Raw genomic sequence first — 20,672 nt, 5'->3', positions numbered from 1 at the left:
GGGGCCGTATGCTCAAACAAGAAACCGAAAATAAAGGAAAGAAAAGAAAACAAGCTAGCCACCAATGAAAAAGTGCAATGAAAAAGTGAGTCAAACCCGTACCGGGCTGAGGTGAATCACCGACCGTGGCGTTCATTACCGGCGTTTCAGGATGAAGGATTACTCATCAAGCCACCTGAAGAAAAAAAAGTTGGTGGATTACGATGGTGTGTGTGAGTGTGTGTGTGTGTGTGTGTGTGTGAGAAAGAGAGAGAGATGATGTTAAAAAATATTAAAATATGATTTATCACACACCGCTGGAAACGCAGTGTAATACCAGTTGGAGCTGAGGTAAAGTCGACTGGAATGCATAATAAGCGAATGGGAATATTTCGTCGAAAAGTGTGAATCAGCCCCAAGAAGAAAAAAAAACAACGGAAAAATCGAGTGAAAGCAAGTGAAAAGTGCTGTTTTTTCGCGTGTTTTGAAGTGAAAATTGTAAGCCACCCGTTGTTCGTTTTGAGGGTGACAAAATTTGCATTCCACAAGTGAAGTTGTGCCTGTGTGCTTGTTAAATTGTTGGAGCTTGTACTAAACCCTTGAATATGCGCAAAAATTGTGCCTGCGGGAAAATGGTGTAGTGTGGAATTTATTTCGCAAACAAAACCTCCTTACCATTACGAGTCGGATATCCAAAAGCAGCTTCGAATAGAGGAATGGCTTAATAATGATCAGAGCTATTCGGTTGGTCGGTTTGAGTAGGGTTTGTCGGTTGAATTCTTCGTGTAGCTTCATCAGCATAAGATTGTGGAGTCTCAATATCATTTCTAAAACCTCAAAAGGTTTGCAAATCGTTACGGTTTTGTGATGCAAAACACGTCCTCCGTTCAAAACTGCATTCCATGCCGTGCCTCCTAGCTCAATCCCTCATGCTGCCCAACAGTCGATTGTCTTTTGCAGTGTTGAATGGTTATCCTTCCACTTTAATTGCTTACCGAGGATCCATTTTCTCATCTGCAACTGCTTGCGTCTAAGACTCTCAACGGGTCATAGACATTGAATGTGCGAGACGCCTTTAGTTTCTACTCGATAAGCTTCAAGCTCGATGCAAGTAATGATGATGCTGTCCGACTCGTGAGACACATAAAAGTTTATGCTTGATCTCAAGTGGATTGCTTGCCAGGGGACGTTTGTTTCGGAGATCGTTGCATACCGAGCAGGTTAATTTGCTGATCTCTGGTTCGATTGTGTCCAGAGACAGTTAAAATAAACGATGGACATTTGCGAGATACTGTGTGTTGTGCTTGTAGTTGATATTATGTCTCGAGAGCTGTCAATTGGAGGAAAAGATGTCAGGAATGAGACATTCTTTGAAGGGTTTATTTATCTCGACTTTTCTCTTGGATTTTGAGATTTACAGAACAAACAAGCTCTCCTCGATGCGTTGGTTGCATACCTTTAGGTGTTGAATTACAAGGCATTGCATACTTTAAGGCGTCGCTTTGAAACATTTGAGGATTTCCCAGATCCATTTGTCTGGAGCTTAATTACTGTTTTCTTCTGTTGGTTATTTATTGGGAAGACTTATTTGATCTCCGTCTTGAAACTTGTTGTTTGGCTAAATAAACTTTACCACGTACTCGGATCCATCCACGCCAGGACGTGTTAGACACAACTGCGCGAAAGGCAAACTTCGCCCAAACCAGGCAATGATATTAAGCGTCCCGACCACCATCAAATTGGTGCTCTTGTCTTGTCCGTACTCTCGTCTGGACGATACAGTTAGCTCGTGAAGAAGTAATATCCTGCATTCATTCATTCGCTCCTTTTCTTTGCCTTTCCTTTGCTGCAAATGTAACACTTCACCATAAATAAACCCTATCGTTCTCATGAAAAGCGCGGAGTTTAAAATCACAATCACACAACTCATCACAAGCTATCTTAATTACAGTTTTGTTGTGAAACTTTTCAAACCTCATCGTCGTCCCTGGTTGGGTCGTTCTCCCTTCCATTAACACTCCAGCACACCAGGGCGATTCCTCAGGAGCACTATAAATTTCTCAAAATTTGGTGTCTAGCATTCGGTCAACAAGTTTCGTTGGCGCTTTTTTAGTGTGGGGGGGGGGGGAAGCAAACTTTCGCTGACGCTTTTCCGCAACACTGTTGTGTCCTTTTTTTACTCGGCGTGTAAGGGTGCTGTGAATAGTGTGTAATCATTTCATTCTTCAATTCCTGTTATCGCTATACCCGGAAGAGAATAAAGTTTTTCCTTAGCTTCACTTTTTGTATTCTCACTCTCCAGCCCTTCTGCGCCTAAAGTTAGACTTTAGACGTTTGTCAGGAAAACTTTCCGGTCCGGTCGGAACCGTTGAAAGCAGCGGCAAAACAGCTCTTTCACGCTTCACTGATGAGCCCCGGGGAGGGTCGGGATGGTGAACAGTGACACGTGATCAGTGAATGGAAATCGAAGTAAAACAAAGGAAGTAACACGGACGAGCTCAGGAACGAATAGCCGGAAATGGGTTCGCGAAACTTGAAGCTTGAAGCAGTTTTTATGTCCAGGGCGTTTTTTTTTTTGGTGCAGAATGCGGAGCAAAATGCTAATCCCGTACGTGAATGACATACACAATGAGGCTGGGCGGTGCTGTGGTTTGACGGGTGAAGATAATCAACGCAAACGGGTGATTTTTTTTATTGTGCTGGGGAGCAACGAGGACACCCTTAATTTGAACGCATACCAGCTTGTCCAGCTTGTCCAAGTATCTGGGTTGCAGCTCATCTCAGCTAGCTCATCTATCAGTGGAGAGAAAGTGCGGATCGTTTGTTCAGCTGTCCGTTTGTCATCCGTTGGACGACGTGTGTGTTTGTGTGTGGACGATGTATGTGATAGGAAAAACAAATGATGTTAGTGGCTGAGAGTGCCCCGTTTACAACCTTGATAGTGAGAGCAAATCAGCTGCTAAAACAGACTTAGAAAAGGTCTCTTTTGCCGTTCGAAGCTCAACGCCTAAAGTTATGCTATGCTATGAGACCTAGCTGAGGACAATTAATACTAGGCAGTTTCTGCTTTTCAACCTAAAAAATTACGCAGAAAAGAAAAAAAAAGTATAAAAACTTGGTTTGTTATGCGCATTGCATACCTATATGCGCTTTACTAAACGTCACAGCTTATCCACAGAGCTCGACGCCTAAATCCACGGCACTCGCATCTTTTTTCGCCCTTAGTTAATCCCGCTCTGCCGGTGTAAACAAGGCTGTCAACGGGGAATAGGAGAATTTGCTGACACGGACAGCGTGTGATGTCCGAAGCTTACGTCTTCACGCCACGGACGACGACTTGTCCAAGGGTGCCAATTTTCCACCTCACAAATAAAACCGGAAGCGAAAACACAATCAAAAAAGGCGTACCCAAACGTTGGCAGCATAAGATGAGAGAGCCTGTTCCGGTCGACCGGTGACAACAATATAATTTTCCACTTCTGTGCACTGCCCAGCGAAAGGAGCTCAGCGAACTGTTGGGGATGTGAAATTCCCTTGCTAGACGCGAAATCCTTTCGCTGGATAAGCTGATTAATGATGACCTGGAAAACAGGGGGGCCCCCGGTTCGGGAATTGCTGTACGAGCCAGCGTACCGAGTTCAGATTTTATGACGCCCTCGATCACATTATTTCTCACTTTCACCACTCGCGCTGTCGAATTAGGAAAGAACGAACCGTGTGCTGCAAAACGCTTTCACTTTCAAGCTTTCACTATCAACACGTTCAAGCCGAGTTCGGTTGCTCCGGCGGAGGGAAGCACCAGGAACTGCGCAAGAAGCAGCAAGGAGTTGATGGCGAAATTATGATGGCAAGTTTATCGCACGTCCTGGGTGTCGTCGTGCCCGTTGCTTTGCCTGGTTGGAGCATAGTGAATGAAAAATCGATGTACGTGCCATTTAGGATGTTTCGTTTGTGGGCCCTTGGGTTTGATGCTTTGGTCCAAGACTTCCTTATGGGTTACTTCCGTTTTGTGCAGGAAACAGGAAGGATTGTATTCGGTTGTGCCGAGCGCTCCCATTTTTCGGAACGCTGGAAGAAGCGAGAATAAATAACGAAATTTTACGAGAATTGACAGGCTTAAATGAAGGAGCTGCTGCTGGAGAAGAATCGGAAGAGGCGTGGTGGTATCTAGTTTTATGACTAGAAACGCTACAAAATCGTACCAATTTTGGTTCAAAGTGTGCCGAGAATATCGAGAACTCCCTCTGATACTAGGATAGATTCCCGAAACAACATCAACATCCACCGTGTTCATCGGAAGGACTTCTGCAGGAAAATGATCGACCAGTTGCGGTTTTTGCGGTACAACCGATACAAAGATGTGACTTATCTCGATGAACATGAAGTTCTGACTCTCGGCTCTAAGCTCATTCTTTCGACCGATGGTCATACGCGTACAATTTTACGACTTTGTTTGCCCCGGTGCTTCCAGCAAAAGGTCCTCCAGAGAATTGACTCCATTGCGGAATCTCCGTAGTGCGAGTATCGGTACGCTTTGGTTTAGTGTTATGGGCGAACTAAATTGGCATCTCAAAGGAACATTTATTTCGTGGCGATTGTGTTGCACACCCGCTCGAACGGGATAGGTGTTGTACCTGGCAGCCATTTTCGTGCCGTGCCCTGACAGTTAATATGGGCTATCGAACGTACGTAAATAACCTCGCCGTTTGGTGGTTTCTGTTCGAACAGGGCATAAATTGTGCCCGAATGGTTTTTAGTAGTTTAAGAATGGGTTCGGAACCGAGCAATTCGAGGTACGAAAATTCTTCATTAAACTTATCGAGCGAGAAAGAGCAAAAGAGAGGAAATAGTAGTCGGTATATTTGAATACCCAAAAACCGTTCCCATAAATTACCATCAAATCGAAATCGAACGGTGACGTGTCGTAAATTTATTGAATTAATTTTACGACTCCATCCCAGATTTTGCACAGCAAAATGCAAAAAGAAAGTTTGTGGTAATGTTGGGTCACATCGGGTTCTGGTCGGAAAGCTCCAAATCAAATCCTTATCCTCAAGACCCACAATTTCCGGGGAGGTCAATTTATACGATCGGCCAGATTCGGGGTTCTGAGATAATATTGCTTCTTATGCTCACCCAATCAGCCGACAATCGGGTGGCAACATTCAATTTCTGGGATAAAAACAAAACAGCCAAACTGTCACTGTCACTGGAGCGCGAGGTTACGGAGAGACGCTCGCAAAGGTCGGACCCACCATAAATATTCATCAGCAGACAGGAGCTCACTTCAAAGATGGTGCGTCCCTTTGCGCCTACATCGAATTTCGTCCTGGTGCAGTTAGATCCGAAGCCTTGCTTCACGGAAAAGTCAATAAATAACGATGCACGACAGAGATAAATGAAATCCTTGCCTTGCGTTCCGGGAGCGATACTAGCCGAGTGCTCCTGTTTATCAGAATTGCTAGTCCTCAGGCATGGAAGCTTGGTACGACAAATCGTATGCTCTTCGGGAGCGGTCGTGGATGATTCGTTAGGGCCATTCATCAACCACACTCTTTAACCTACTTTTAAAATGGAGATTTGTTTTGATCTGAGATTTGAGCCGCTAGAAAAAGTTCACCAATCGACCGTTTTGTAATTACCCGTGCGGACTGGACGTGATGGTAAAACGCTTCCGGGCAGTCAAATGTTTACTCACGCATCATCAAGCACTTAGGTATCAGGATGTCGTACCTGACCCATAGTTAGCTGAGGAATGGAAGAACCGCATGTTCTGTATCCTCCTAGTTCCTAGATCCCCGTATGCTTAAAGCACCTTCGGATTCGGTTGGTGATTTTACTTGATCCCTAATATTTCATCCAGAGAACTGGGGCCTAAAAAATACCGAAACAGTCCCAATCTCCAAATAGCAAAACTGGATTTCCATGTTTGCTTTCTCGCTCTCTTTTCGCCTATCCGATGGACTATTTGGCCTCCGGGAGATCAAGGTACAAAAAAGGGACATCAAACAGGACTTTTTTCACCGGGAGTTTAAGCCGGATTCCCCCCCGAACCTGGCCTGTTGTTGTTGATGGTGTTTCGCTAATTTGAAGCATTTTTCCGAAAGCATTGTTTCCTGGGCACCAGGGAGCATCCAATTAATTAGAGGCATTATTTGGGAATGAAATTAAAATTTAAACACCAAAAAACCCTTCAGGGGAACAGTGCCGTCCTGGGCGCTACTGTAGTAAAACGGTGGAGACGTTTGGTACAGTTGTTCAAATAGAATTATTTCGGGATCAAACGGGAAGTGAAATGGACCGGAGTTTGTTTTTTCCGTATTGCCAGTTATGATGCTCTGTTATTGAACGCTTTTGAGCCGCTGGTAAAGTAATGCCTTTCACATCCATTTATCTTTCCAAACTTTTTGGCCGGGAGTGGGACATACAAAGCACAAAAAAATTACTATCATTTTTCCTCGATTTGATCCACCTTTCAATCGATTTTCCCATCCGGCCGAAAAGCAGCTAGATGAGAAATATGAAGTCCTGTTTGGACCGTTGAACACGTCCGAAGAGTACTTAATCCCTCTTTTTGAGAGCACACCCCATAGTGCAAGCGTTTTTGGAGTGGCCCACAGCAACAAAAACCTGCTGTCTCCATGCACTTACATGCTCAAAGGTTGGAGTTGGACAACGTTTCGGATGGTGTAATCCTGCGTTCGTTACATCTGAACGACTGTACAAAAAAAAAGTAGTGGAGATTCATTGCTTTGTCAGCCCTCGAACCGATCCTGTGGCCGGTGGCCTCCGCGCGCGTGTGTGTATGTGCGCGCGCCAGACGACTAATGAAAGGGCCGGTCACAAAAAATGATCCTCCCCTTTTATATGTCCACGTCGAGACAGATGTCCTTTTCCATCCCAAATAAAGGACTGGCTCGCTTGAATGTGTGTTTTTTTTCCTCCGAAAAGTTCCACCAATGCAACAGGAAGGGCTCCTGGGTCCACTCTCAATTATGGAGATCATAACGATTCATATCTATATCCTCTTAGCGACTTTCGTACAGTGGGAGCCACCGAGGGAGTCAAAGATGAAAACACTCGGATCTGGGATGGTTCATGTGAGGGAGAACCGAAATCACGGCCTGCAGCAAGGGATGGATGGATAGATGGATTGGGTCCCGCTTTCATTTGTCATTTAATACAATTAATAAATCACTCGTCCGGGACTGATCCCATTTCCGGGCGGGAGAAATCGCCTTCTGGCCTGATGAGGGGGCTTGATGTCGTGTGATTATGGCGAAGAGGGGTTTGCTGATTGTCGTTCGTATTTTTTGGAGGAGAGTTTTTAAGAGGAGCATTCCAATGAACCACAAAACCTCTTGTTTTGAAAGGACACTCAAAAAAGTGTTGTTCGATGGAGGCGCAATTTGTCAAATGACCTCTCTTAGGAGGACTTCGATATTTCTTCTCATACCTCTCAGTAATCTTGCTGATATCGTAAATGGTCCTGATGATGGGTTTATAAAGAGTCTCACGCCAAGAACTTTGGAACGAACTTCAATTTGAGCCTCATATCAACACTTTGATGAAAAAATCGCCTGAAAGTATGCAATCAGCAGCACATAGGAGTAATAAAGGTCTAGTTTTCCATTTTTTGAGCATTCCTTTCAATCCTGACGGGGACTTTTAAATGAGCTCTTTAAAACTCTCTCTCTCTCTTATACTAACAATTGGATAAAAAAATCGCCCTAGAATATGTAATCCGCAATACATAGGAGTAATAAGGGTCTAGTTTTCCAGTTTTTTAGCTATCATACCAATTTCCTTACCCTCAGAGGAGGTCTATCAATATATGTCCCTTATGACTCTATTACAACAAGTTTGACTTCTACCATGTTCTACAATTAGTAGAAAACTTTCTACACCTGCATGTCCCAGGACTTGTACCGCTTTTTGTTGTAAGCTCACAGGCATTCCCTCCACACGACAATGTCGGGAAAGTTGCTCCACAGGGAAGCAAGATGTGTGTTTTTGTTCCATTTTATCGATGTTTTAGTGTCCAGGACTCGTTGGATCATGTGTGTGTGTGTGTGCTCCCGCACAAGGACGCATTATTCGCCCGGGTGTGACATATGCGGTGGCTGCTTCCCTAGGCTGGAACCTCAAAACAAACGCATTGCGGGTACAAAGAGTTGAGGATGGCAAAAATCAGACTGTAATTCTTCGCCGCGAACGAGGTCTATACGGCGAAGTCCCATTCATATTCATTCTGGTCGACGTGCCGTAGGTGGGCAAACCTCACATAACAGCTTCACAAACAGCTTCTCCCCCCCCCTGCTTATCGTACTCGATGGGAAGCGAGGGCATTGTCCCTATGCTGAGGGTGAAGCTGAGATGGAGCCGAGTGGACGGGAGGCCATTGTTTTATGAGTCTGCAAACGCATACCGACCAAAACGGTTTGCCAGGCCCGCATAGAGCTAACGAAGTGGAAGGGCCAAGGACTGTTTCCGTGTAGGTGTTTATGTGTGGCTGTGTGTGTGTAAAGTGTGAAAAACCTTTTACGGTGGAGCTGTACAGTTGAAAGAAGAAAGAACGCTCGCAATAAGAATATTTGCATGGTAAACATTTCACCACGACGCCGCTCACAAGTTCTTCCGTTCGGTGTGTGAGGGAGCGGAAGTTACTCACCGGTCCCTGGAGACAGAAGGCGAGAAAAAGCGACTCCTCCACCGGGTAGAAAGGAACGCGGAATGGTCAAATGGAAGTTTATTTGCCTTCGGCGATGGAAGTCGGCTCGCTCCACCAAAACTGGGAGCATAGGCTCGACGTCCTTCTGTGGCGTGTATTCATAAATTTCCATTTCCGGCCAAAATGCGAAAAGATGGCATCGGAGTTTTGGAGCTGGAGTAGGCCAACACCAGTTTCTAGGACGTAGTGCGTAAGCACGTGAAAAACTCCTCATCAGAAAGTCGATTTGTGGAAGAAAAAACGGCACTTTGCTCCCTCGCTTTTCTGAAGCCTCACGGCGAAAGGGAAGTGAACCGTTTTGGGTTCCATTCCACAACACCGGAAAGGTGCCGCTGATAGGTGCCAAGTATGGCAAGGCCATTCGAAGCGGAGCCATAGACGAAGGTAGAACAGGGGAGTGAGTTTTTGCAATTAACTCAAGTACTTTATCCATGATTCATGGGCGCTTTTCATCATCGAAATATGGGTTCTCTCGTAGGATGTAGTACACGAGGTACATTACAACCGTACGGAACAACCATCGTCGGCTCGTGTTTCGGATATGTAAAGTAAAACCTTCGTCTGTAATTAAATCAATTTTCCCAGCACACAGTACGACCAAAAGGTACTTGCCTGCGGCCTGTCTTAGTGTTGTTCCTTCTATCGTATTAATTACAAGCAAGAAAGGAAGTATTTTCTCTGCTCTCTGGTAATGCTACGAACTGTCCGTGGAGCGTACAACCGGGAGGGCTATAATCCTTTTTCTCTTACACCCAAACATCCTCGCACACACACACACACGGCGAGTGTACAAATTACTTTAAATGTCCTAAGACGGATTATCCGTTCTCTTGTTGGTGTTGTACTTCGATGTTGGGTAGGTACCGGGTTCAGGTTCACCGGTTCAAAGCCTTCCCTACTGGGTAAGCTATTTCCTTCTGTTGTGGTGTCCGTAATGTTCTTAAGGGATAAAGAAAATGGCGATGTATGCAGGCGTGTCTTTGTCCACAATGTGGCTTCTTAAGCGCGAAACACTTTCCCCGTTGGAAGCTGCGGTCGGTGTTAATGTACGCCCGGCAAACCGGCAAACCTTATATCCGGGCAAAAATTTATTTATGTCCCATGTGTACCTTAAACGTGTGGAATATTCGTATCAGTAGCTGGCTCAGGATGTGTTGGTTGGCTTGCTGTTGGGGTTATGTTTGGTGATTATTCCGGCGGAATTTTCACACAAGCTCGCCGATCTCTTCCAAGAAACCGCAAGCTGGAGAAGTTGTCAGTAGCTCCGTTTGCTGACACGACAGCAAGAGAAACTCTTGGTATCAATGTTTCGGAACCGCTCAACGCAAACATGTCCTTTCTAAACATCACCGATAACGAAGCCTTTCCCACCATTATCTCCGGAGAGTTTGGATTGCGTTTCAAAAAATCTGCCCTCGAATTTCGAAAGTAAACCATTACCGAAGGTAAGGTCCTTGAGTACGGTTTTCGCTTTTTACCTTCTTCAAAAATGTTCCTCTGGCGGAGCGATTCTAATTGCACAAGACATTTAAAAGGAATTAAAATGTAACGCAAGAGTGGGTAGGTAGGCAGCACAGCAAACGTATGACTCCGACGAGTCGCTTATCTTTGCTTCCGCTTTCCCGTGTGGAGAAGCATAATGTGTGAAGGATTTTCTTTCAATTTTCTTGGCTGGCGTACGGAACGAGCCTGAGGTCTGAACGGCCGTAGATAACCTGCCCCAGACTAGCACGGTCGAGAACTTGATTTATTGTGGTGCTTTCGGTTGAGAGTGCCAAACCACCGCAGCCAGACAGTCAGACCTGGATGCTTACCCAAGTGACAGTCTCTTCTGAAACGTATAAATAAGCTTTCTGCATGCGTAACGGAGCACAGTTGCTGTATTGATTGCATACTTTTAGACGTAGATTGACTTCTTTGATGTCTTACTAAGAGAATTCATACGGTAACTTTAATTTTTAGATTGCAGTTGTCAGCTTTTTGGTGAAAGAGCTTAGTGCTAAATCAAAACAAATCAAAAATTGAGTAAAAATTAAAATTAAAGTAAGCCTTAGGCTTCCTTGCTTCATAGTCGAGATTGTCACATGGGTAAATTTTCCTATTAAAGGCAGACAAATCGTATCATGTGGTCGGATGAACGTGGCATGTTTGTCCTCAAGGAGTAATGCAAATATTTACCATACAGCCTGCTGCCAGAATGCCTTCGTTAAGGCTATTCTGATTGATAGCAATTCAAAGGAGATGAGGATTAGATAATTAATCAGTATCGCAAAGGACAATCCAGGCAATCAAGATGATTCCTGAAGACTCAGTGTAGAGGCAATGTCTTTGGTGGTGAATAATTGTTGCAATCAAGGAAAGGATTCATGATTGAGATTTCCTTCTAAGAGCTTTTTGAATGGAACTTTGTTATAATTATTTGAAAACTGGCATTGGATTCTATTCAACACTCGAGTGACATACCTCACGTGAAGAACCATTTTCTGCATCATTGCACCCGTAACGAACCAACTTCAACCATATTGTCCTTTTCATTTTCCAATGCGACACATTCCACGTTCGTACCGTAAAAATAACATTACATTACCGCCTGCCATCTCAATTACACAACCGCCCGTTGGTCGCTCTATCCACAACTCACTCTACCCAGGCATCGCAATCAAACCGAATCCAATTTGACCTCCGGAATAGCCCGTTCGAGGCGGTCCTGGCTACGAATTCCAAATTTTATTCACGGTTCAGTGGCGTAAGCGGAAGGATGGAAAATGATTTTTCCGCCGGCAAGATGGCACGCTTTGTCGCAACCCGAAACAGAAACGAAATGGAATGAATGGCCGGAAGCGATTGGATAATCTGCAACGATAAACGTAAAATAGGTTGTCCGGAAGCGGTGCTGTCTAGTGGTAGGACGACAGCAGGCAAGAAAGCGCTGAGCGTCTTATTTAAAATTCAACCGACCGATACCCTCAACACTCAACCGAACCGACTGTCGAGCTGTCGAGTGGCCATCAAATCTCATATCCTGCTGCTCGTGTTTGGTAAGGAAGCTGTAAGTGGACGAATCCCAGCTTGAGTGGTGTTTGTGAGTGAAAAGAAAACAAATTTGTGCCAGCAAAAACGAAAACCCAACATCAAAGGATCGTTTAAGGAGATCAGGTGATGTGTTGTGTTTGATTTCGAGAAGGCAAAAGACGTGCCCAGTGCTTGTTGTATCGGATGTAAGATAGTGATTGTGGGATGGAAGACTTGAAGGTCTTTGTGGTGATTTGAGAATGTTGATGATTTGTAAAAAGAAATAGAAATCAACCTAGTGGATAGAAGTGCTTTTTCTAGCAAGCTGGTTCCTTTATTTCGTCCAAGTGAAGGTGTTCCTGTAAATCGTCTTAAAACTCCAGTCTCTCAACATCAGTGAAATGTGTTGTTCGGTGAGACAGTGTAATCGTGTGCCGGCCAGATGATAGCGAACGACGGTGGCAAACCGGTGGCAAACGCACCACCGAAAACGCTCGGCGGTGTGGTCCCTCGGGAATCGTCCTCAGAAATCAACACGGGAACGGTCAAGCGTAGACCAACCTCCCTCGAAGCGAAGGAGAAAACTCCTTCGCCAACGAACGCCGACAGCAGGGGAATCAAACCGTCCAACACAAAGGAAACGCTGTCGCAAGATGAACCCCGCCAGGAGAAAGCAACCCTCCGGAAAGCGGCCAACAGTGCGAATGACTCCGGTGTGCTCAGGGAGGGTTCTTCGAAAAAATCTCCCGATGGTTCGGAGGCAATCAAATCGTCCAATGTGGCTGGCAATTCAGCACACGCTCACCAAACAACTATAGACAGACGGAAGACGTTGAACGAGTCCAGGATACCCGCTACCAAGGCGACGCGTTTGGACGAGCGGTTGAAATCGAAACTCAAACCGCCGAGCGCTTTACAAAAAACACCCAACTTAACGTCTTCCAAGGGTGACACCAAGAACTCTGCCTTGATGAAGAGTTCTAGCACAACAGCGACGGTGACCGGGCAGAAGGAGAAGAAGGTGACCTCTCCTTCCAACGTATCCGACACGACCAGTTCGGCCACTGGACGATCCCAGAAGAAAGTCTCGTTCATACCGAACCTTTCGATGAGTGCCGCGACGGTCACAACACCCGGTGGAAACGTGCGTACCAGCGCTGTCAAAACAATCCTTCGCACTCGAGCGCAATCACTACAGCAACAGCAGCACGCTGACAGTTCCGTCGAGTACAAGGAGCTGTACCGGGACTACCCCCTCCCTTTACCACCCTATCGAGATCCACCTCCACCGGTACCGCCCGTTTCCATCAACGTCGGCACGATCGGGAAGCAGATATTGGAGGACCAGCTCACCCCAGAACCTGGCACCAAAAATGAAGATGTCAGCACGGTCGTCCGGTCGAAGCTGAAGGGCTTCGGATTAGGTAAGCTGATATCATCTCACACCAACACCACCAGCCCGGAACGGCGCAACACGAACAATTACGTTACCTTGCCACCATCACCGAAAGCGACCGCGAAAACAATGTCTTCCAAAGCGGTCGAAGACCTGCCGGCTATTCCGCAGGCTTCTCCGGTGGGCGCGTCTGCCGGTGGGCGCGAAGAGAAAGCTCGCCAACCGTCCCCGGATGATATACTGGCGAAGCCCGAGTTTAGCTCCCTGCAGTTCAAGAACATCCCGGTGCGGCAGAAGAAGGGCACGGTTCCGCATCTCGAGAACTACTGTCTGTTTGATCCGTCGGTGGACTTTTTCAATGAGAAGGAACACAAAATGCGGGCTATTCCGGAGAACGCAGTGGAATTGGCCGATCAGGTGCTGTATCAGGATCATCTGATCTACGATGCGGTCGTTGATCGAGATTCGGACAACTATTTCACCATCGAGCCGGAGTCGCTTGAGATTGAGGTGAAGAATCGGTTGTCGTTGGAGAAGGTTGAGGAAAAGATTGACGAGATCTTCAACAAAACACGTACGGCTTCGTCCTCCTCGACGAGTTCTACCAGCGGATCGAGTCCGGACTATCCTTCCATGTTTAATTCCGTCATCGAAACACCTTCGTCTAATTTGGAGTCAACGGACGAGAGTGATTATGGGTTCCGGAACAGGCTGATGGAGAATTTAAAGGTGTTGGTAGTTCCGAAATCCATTTCCGGTTCGATACCGGATGAGAATGCGGAGGTGGAGGAAATTCCCAACGAAGAAGCAATAATGGAGGACACAGCTAGTGGCAAAGATCCGAAAGAATCTACCTCGTCCTCGTCGTCCGTGTACTATGGGGTTGTGCTAAAGTCGGGCCCTGTCACCTCACGGCTCGAGCGAGTTCATCAGCAGCAATCAGTGTCGCTGCCAAACTCTCCCCTCGTACAGCACCGACTTCAGCAGCAGCATCAGCAGCAGTTGATGAAGGTGAACCGAAAATGTGATGAATCATCATCGTCTTCCTCGTCGGCCACCGTATCACCGCCGGCCGCCGCATCCAGCGCTTCCAGCGAAGCAACATCTACCAGTGGAACGCTTCTCCGCCAGAACACCTTCACTTGCCCCGGCACGACACTTGTAAGGCCGGTCGGTGAAAGCATTACGCCGCAAACCCAAGGGACACCAAAGGCAATCAACACTTTGCCCGCATCTTTGCCCGGCTCAGCCGTCGAGCAGGATAAAGCCGCCGTACAGCAGAAGGTGACAAAAATGAAAGCCGTTACGAGTGTCATCGCCGGAAGTGCGTCTCAGGGTGGGGGAGGCACTGGCAAGGTGGCCAATTTTCTTCCCCTGTTACGCAGCACGTTTGCTTTGGATCCGCTCAAGTCGAGCCTTTCACTGCCTCAGCTACCAACGGCCGGTGGGAGTCGCGCTAGTTCCTGTACCGGCGCTATCAGTAAGGTACCGTCGACGGTAACGGCCGGAGCTCAGCAGATCCATCAACCACGGAACGGGTCGCTCGATTCAACGCCGCTGTTTAATCGTTTGCGAAAGCGCGAACGACCACTGTCGAATCATAGTGATGCGGACAGTGGATTTCTGAGTCCTGCCACACCGCCCGACTCGAACGGTGCGTCCATCTTGGCCGCGTGTGATGAAGTGCTGGATCAAGCATCTTCGCAAGGTGTTGGTGCGACGCAATCTACCTCGGATGCGGTGGTTCTGGAGCAGTGCGATAGCATCCAGGAGCTAATACAGGTATGTAGGACTCTACTTGAACGGGTCTATTCATTTATAATAATTCCACCTAGCACGGCGGTTGATTAATACAACTGTCAACTGATGATAAATAGAGAGAGATTAATGTCAGCGAAATTCGAACATTTGAAATTCAAATGCCCCCAACACATGCAGTAGACTTCCCTCTTGTTGATGTTTGTAGGCCCCTTTTAAACAATTCTCCGAATGCATAACATTATTCTTCACTCTGGCTAGCAATACATCTGGAGAAAGTGAATTTCATCCCTGTTTTTCCTAGTTTTCCTGCACGAGTTCCTTCCAGCAATCCGAGTTCAAACCGGGAATCGCTCCGTCCTGATAGGATTGTAGGCAATTTCAATAATTCAAATAGAAGCCTAGCGGGGGAGCGTGTTGCCATATTAGCAATTCACCCTTCGTATTGCTCATAAATTTTTGAACCTACTATGACTCTGACGAGACGGTTTTAAGCTAGTCCGCAACGAATGAAGAACATCCCCCTCCATGGGGAGACTTTCGACTGCAGTTCAGATGCCTCGAGCGCACCTCGGTCGGTCGAAAAAAAGGTCGCTTCCGGTAGCATGAAATTGCTGCTCTTCGGGGTAATTAAGGCTCCAAAATTGGCTCTTCCAATTCGCCAACGGGGTAGTAGGTTCATGATTCAATTCCTCGTTCCTTGCATAAATTTTCCCGTTTCGACTACACTTTTTTTCTGCTCACCACACTTTGACGACATGTCAGTAGTCGTCCCGGATGGAGATTGTCTTCAAGCGAGCGTGCCTTGCCCATCGACAAAACATCATTTAAATATAGCACAACACAAAAATGTAAATTTCTCATAAATTTTGCGTTTCAATTACAAGTTAATTAAGGCAGCGAGCAAATCGACGGGGGCATCCTAGGGAGAGACATCGCTAAACGTTTAGCATTCTGGGGTCTGGGGGCTCTGTTGTCTCCCTCCTGCGAAATTCTCGTCGGTTGCGGCAAGCAATCGACCGTGGCGCTCGAGAGTGCTAATTTGAATTTATTTCCATAATTTCCGCAAACGCAACCAAACCAGCTTTGGGGAGATGTATTTGGGCATTTACCTTCAGGTAAGTGCTTCATCTGTTCTGACCGGTCACTCTCAAGTGGAACCACTCGACTGGAAGCGGAGGTTGAGAAATGCGTGTTTGGCGTTGTTGTGATTAGGTTTCGATGTACAATTATGTGATAAAATGGACGACTGTTGGCACATTCCGGAGGGTTCGGCGAGAGCCTGGCACAACTCACCGCTGCTGAAGAGTAATCAATTAGATGACGGCTTGCACGGTTGTGTTCGTTAGATTGATAATTGATACGAACGCAATCGCTGCTCCTTGGGAATAGTTTACATGCCACGAACGGAGCTATTTTCCGGCTCACTTACTCGCCGCTTGAGGAATGTTTTGCTACCTGCTCTTAAGGGCTCAGGGTTGGAAGTCGTAGAATGTGCCTTCCTCACCACAGCCCGGATTGGTTTTCGATGGTTAAAGTGGCAATAATCGTAAAAAGTAATCATTATTAGCTATTAAGTACATGGCTCCGGTGCAGAAGGTGTAGACTCTCTGCTTGCCGGAATTTATACTTTCGGGTGTTTGTGGTTGAAGTTTCTCTAGGAGTAGGAGTAGGAAAACAGTTGTTTGTGGTAAGTTTTTTTTCACCCCCAGAACCGAAACGCAATCAACCGGAACTTGAAGCTTTCCCCTTTATTTGTTTGTTTGGTTGTGAGTGGATCCAATCCACCCAAAAAAATGGAAGAAAGTTTTCCAAAAAACATGGAGAAAGTTCGGGTTTCCCCTTGTTCGAATCTCATCTGGGGTTTACAAGGGTGGGTCTGTTTCTTCAGAGGAGGTTAATATCTGCACCTAGTAAAGAAAAGGTTCTCCGTTGCCACAGCGACGATATCCGCATCCCTAGCTTCCTTATCGTTCGGTCAATATCAACATCCGAAGTGGTCGAAAATAAAGATTGGGGTTGAAAGTGGTTCCACTCGGGCTATTTCCCACTTGGAAAAGCATAACAAAAAATTGGACGAAGATAATTGCATTTCACGCTATCACAAGACAAGCAGAAGAAGGCCATTGTTTTTCGGGCTTATCGGAGGTCTATTTACATTTCTTGTGTCTTGTGGACATGTTTTTAAATGAAAACGAGAAGCCGTGGACCAATATTGTCCATCTCTTAAGGTAACGCGAAAGAATAACTTTTTTTTTATGCGAAATCATCGCCTCTTGAGCGGATCCACGGTGGTTCGAACGATCATTACCTTTTAATGAAGAAACATTGTTACAAGTACATTTTATTGCATTTCCTGTGCACGCTGTTGGTAATGCGCACACAGCAGAACGCCTATCCAATCGAAGATTGAAATTTGCTGCCACTCCACGGCACTTCCGAACCGACGTTGGCACGGTGGCACCATGCCGCGTATATCCGGCAGCGTTCCGTTGGCAGTCGGGTGCTCTCGGTCGTTGCGGGATGGGTAAGGTGATCTTGTAACAATTTTATTACTTCATACCCGCGTGCGTGCGGTGCTGGTCGTGCGGTGCCGGTTGATGGTAAAACTTGAGCTATGAAAAACTTCCATTTATGCTGTCCAGGGAGAAAATTGAATTTTGATAAGCTTAGTGGATAAGAGCACGGGTATTCGGTTTAAGGGTGGGGGATGGGTAACGACGGCTCAGGTGATAGGGATTTAATGTTTCATTTGAACAAGAAAAAAAAAAACACACCAAAGCAGCTGTTAATATAGCCTTTAAAAATATCAATATACTCTAGTTGCATACCTTTAGGCGCTCGCACGCTTTTAAAATGACTTTGGCTTTCTTTGAGTGTAAATATAAATCGTGTAATGTGTAAAAAGTACGGCCAGACTGTGGCTATCGATAACAAATGTCCAATTTACCTGAATGTATGCAATGGGCATGACAAAAGGTCTGAATATAAACAATTAAATATAAAAAAAGCACATCAGATGCACAGATCCAGTTGAAAAGGCTTCAATCTTCATGTTATCTTTCCTAGTTAATAAACGCTTTGAGTTTTACTTTACGCCTGAAAATATGCAATTCAATTTGCCAAAAAATCCCATGGTTTCTTTAAATTTAGTTGATAAAAAATTAAGGCATTTTAAAGTGAAGTCAAGTAAAGTAAATTTTATTTTTAAACACGTCATTATTCACAATTAACATAATTTTAGGAGATGATAAGTCACAAACTAATTTTACACACAAATATTTGTTTAATGTTTGTAATTCGAAATTCAGCAAAGTATGAAGCGTCAAAAAGTATCAAATTTGGAAAATAAAATATACTTTTGCACTCATAATGATTTTATTTTCCTTCCCGGAACGTCACTGCCAATAACTTAAAACCCCTCCATACACTGCACGAAACATATTTCATTTGACATTTATTAGAATGTTCCAAAATGATTTATGAAATGTGACACAAATATTCAAATTTATTCTAAAACCATTAACAAAATTCGATACGGAATGTTACTGTCTTATCTGTTTGCATTTTCTATCTGGCTCGCTTCTCTAGTCACCCTAACCCATATGCTAATGCGTTAGGCTGCTATCATTACTCTAATTTCCTTCACCAACATTTCACCGAACGTTGTGACAGCGCTTTGGTAGCGTTTCAATTAAATTAAAAATTCCCACCATCACCACCATAGTGTAGCAGAGAGCCAAAACAAAGCCCAGACGATGCTACAATCACGCATCCCGGCAAGGGCGTTAAGACTACCACTATGGTAGTTAAAACATTGGTTTTAAAGGGCGCCCTTCTGCATGGCATTGCAACAAACAAACTAGTCTAGCTGGATTTTTTGTTCCCGGGGTGCGAAACACCACCCGAAACCCGAACGCATTTTTACGGTTCGGTGAGCACTTTTATTAAAAAATAAATTAAACAAATAAATCATGTCGTTAATAATGTTTCTCCTCGCACACACACACGGCCCGAACGAAGGGTCCGAACGTTATATTCCCCCTTTTCTTTGGTTTGGTTTGGCTCTCACTCGGGCAGCAATTGGAGGCTTTGGGTTACGCCATACGCTCATCAATAGTGAAGAGTCAGCCAGAAGTCAAACGCCTCGAGTCACCGACACGTCGCGTTGGCGAGGATTTTAATCTGATACAGCGCGTTATCATTTAGCTTCGGGGAATTACCACAGCGCTAGAGATCTAGCTGTGTTGTGGCAGGTTTCTGACCTTCCCTCTGGTTTACAGGGATTCGTGGAAGCGAATCGTCATCATCTTAGGGCCGAAATCCCGAAATGGGCTACCACCATGTGTGTGTGTCTGTGTCTCTGAGGACATTAAAATAATTCCCATTCCATCGATTTCGAATCCAAGACGTCAACCCTCGCTCGAATGCTGGCTCACTGGGCAGCGAAGCGACCAATCTTACAGCTGGGCTAGCCGTCGAACCCTTCGCCGTTTTTATTCGATATCATCAATGGAAGTGCGAAGGGGTGCGACAGCATTTCCCTAATGATTGCACGCATCGCAACGTGGCCGTGGAACCCTCGGGAGGAACGAGCAGGAATAACATATTCCCTCTTGGGAAATGCTGCCACTGCACACCAAATACCCTTGATCGCGGTATTCGGCTTGCATGTAATGGAACTATTGGCGAGCTGAGCGACAATTTTTCACGTTCACGACCATCGGCAGAAATTATTGCACCCCTACGAAACGAGCAAAATGTGTCCTAGACGACCGCTTCGGGGTTGGCGGACACGGAACGATTAATATGCATATTCTGGTCGCCTTTGCCAGACGGGCAATTCCGATGACATATAGCAAATTGTTACAAACCATTTTCAACCACCATGGATGGGTGGCACTTTGGTTAAGAAGCGGAAGGAGCCGGAGTCACTGTTTTCGATCAGTGCCTAGTGCCTGCATGCAAGGGGATGAAGCGACACAGATGATGCTACCGTTGGAAGCTTTGCATCATTGGAATAGCGTTGTGCGTTAATGGGAAAATATGTGAAGATTTAAGAACGGTCGTGTAAAACTAAACGATTAATTCTAGAAGAAAGATTACTGTGTCTAGGGATGTTTTTAATGGCAAATGTGTAGATTCTACGTTAAACTAGTTACCATGATTAGTAAGAACGGTACATTTCTGTTGGAAATCCATCATCAGTCTCATGTTACAATCCAGGGAGAAAGAATGACAAGGCCAGAAATATTATTCGAGCTGTGCTTGAACAAGCTCTATCGGCATAGCATTTTTCATATTACTTACTGACTTACCCGACGATGTAACCTCCGATATCGTGGTCTTGACCTGCTGCAGATTTTTTTTTTATTGCTCCATATGGTCTAGCACAATCGTATTCCAATCCAATATCCCGACCTTTCGGGAGAACGTGTCAACGCCAATCAATTCATCTCTTTTTGGGCCTAATGCGCCTTCTCCGCCAAGTGGACGAACTACACGATCTTTACGGGCCGGGTAGTCTGGTGGCATTCTTATGACATTGCTAGCATACCGGAGCCTTGCGAGGCTAATTCACTGCTTGATGGTGGTTTTGTTGAAGACTTCAAATATCTCTTCTAGAGGTTTCTCCCTTGTTCAATCATACAGGGCAAAAGATCCTTGAGAGGATGTTTCTCTCGAACGAGAGCGACTAACTGAGAGAGTATCATCAGTTTTAGGCAGAGTTCAATTCTCAGGGACATATGTGAGAACAAGGACTATAGGTACTATATACAGTCCCAGCTCCAACAG

The 20,672-nt window shown here is 45.6% G+C and overlaps 1 protein-coding gene across 8 annotated transcripts in view; it reads left to right on the top strand.

Annotated features, from left to right (window-relative positions):
* LOC118510785 (protein sickie) overlaps positions 1 to 20,672 on the top strand; it is a 292,680-nt gene that overhangs the window by 60,285 nt on the left and 211,723 nt on the right. For 2 of the 8 annotated variants that reach the window (XM_036053071.1, XM_036053070.1), the window contains exon 1: positions 12,095 to 14,900. The exons of 3 other annotated variants lie outside the window; for them this stretch is intronic. In XM_036053071.1, the coding sequence (XP_035908964.1) occupies positions 12,165 to 14,900 (2,736 nt within the window). In that variant the 5' untranslated portion in view covers positions 12,095 to 12,164. Of the gene's footprint in view, positions 1 to 12,093; positions 14,901 to 20,672 lie in introns of those variants that run through there. 3 more of the 8 variants (XM_036053074.1, XM_036053073.1, XM_036053072.1) reach the window with 2 other exon arrangements.

This window comes from Anopheles stephensi, chromosome 3, assembly GCF_013141755.1.
Source record: "Anopheles stephensi strain Indian chromosome 3, UCI_ANSTEP_V1.0, whole genome shotgun sequence".
NCBI lineage: Eukaryota > Metazoa > Arthropoda > Insecta > Diptera > Culicidae > Anopheles > Anopheles stephensi.
Note: the sequence above shows the minus strand (reverse complement) of the source record. Positions and strands in the feature narration are given on the sequence as shown.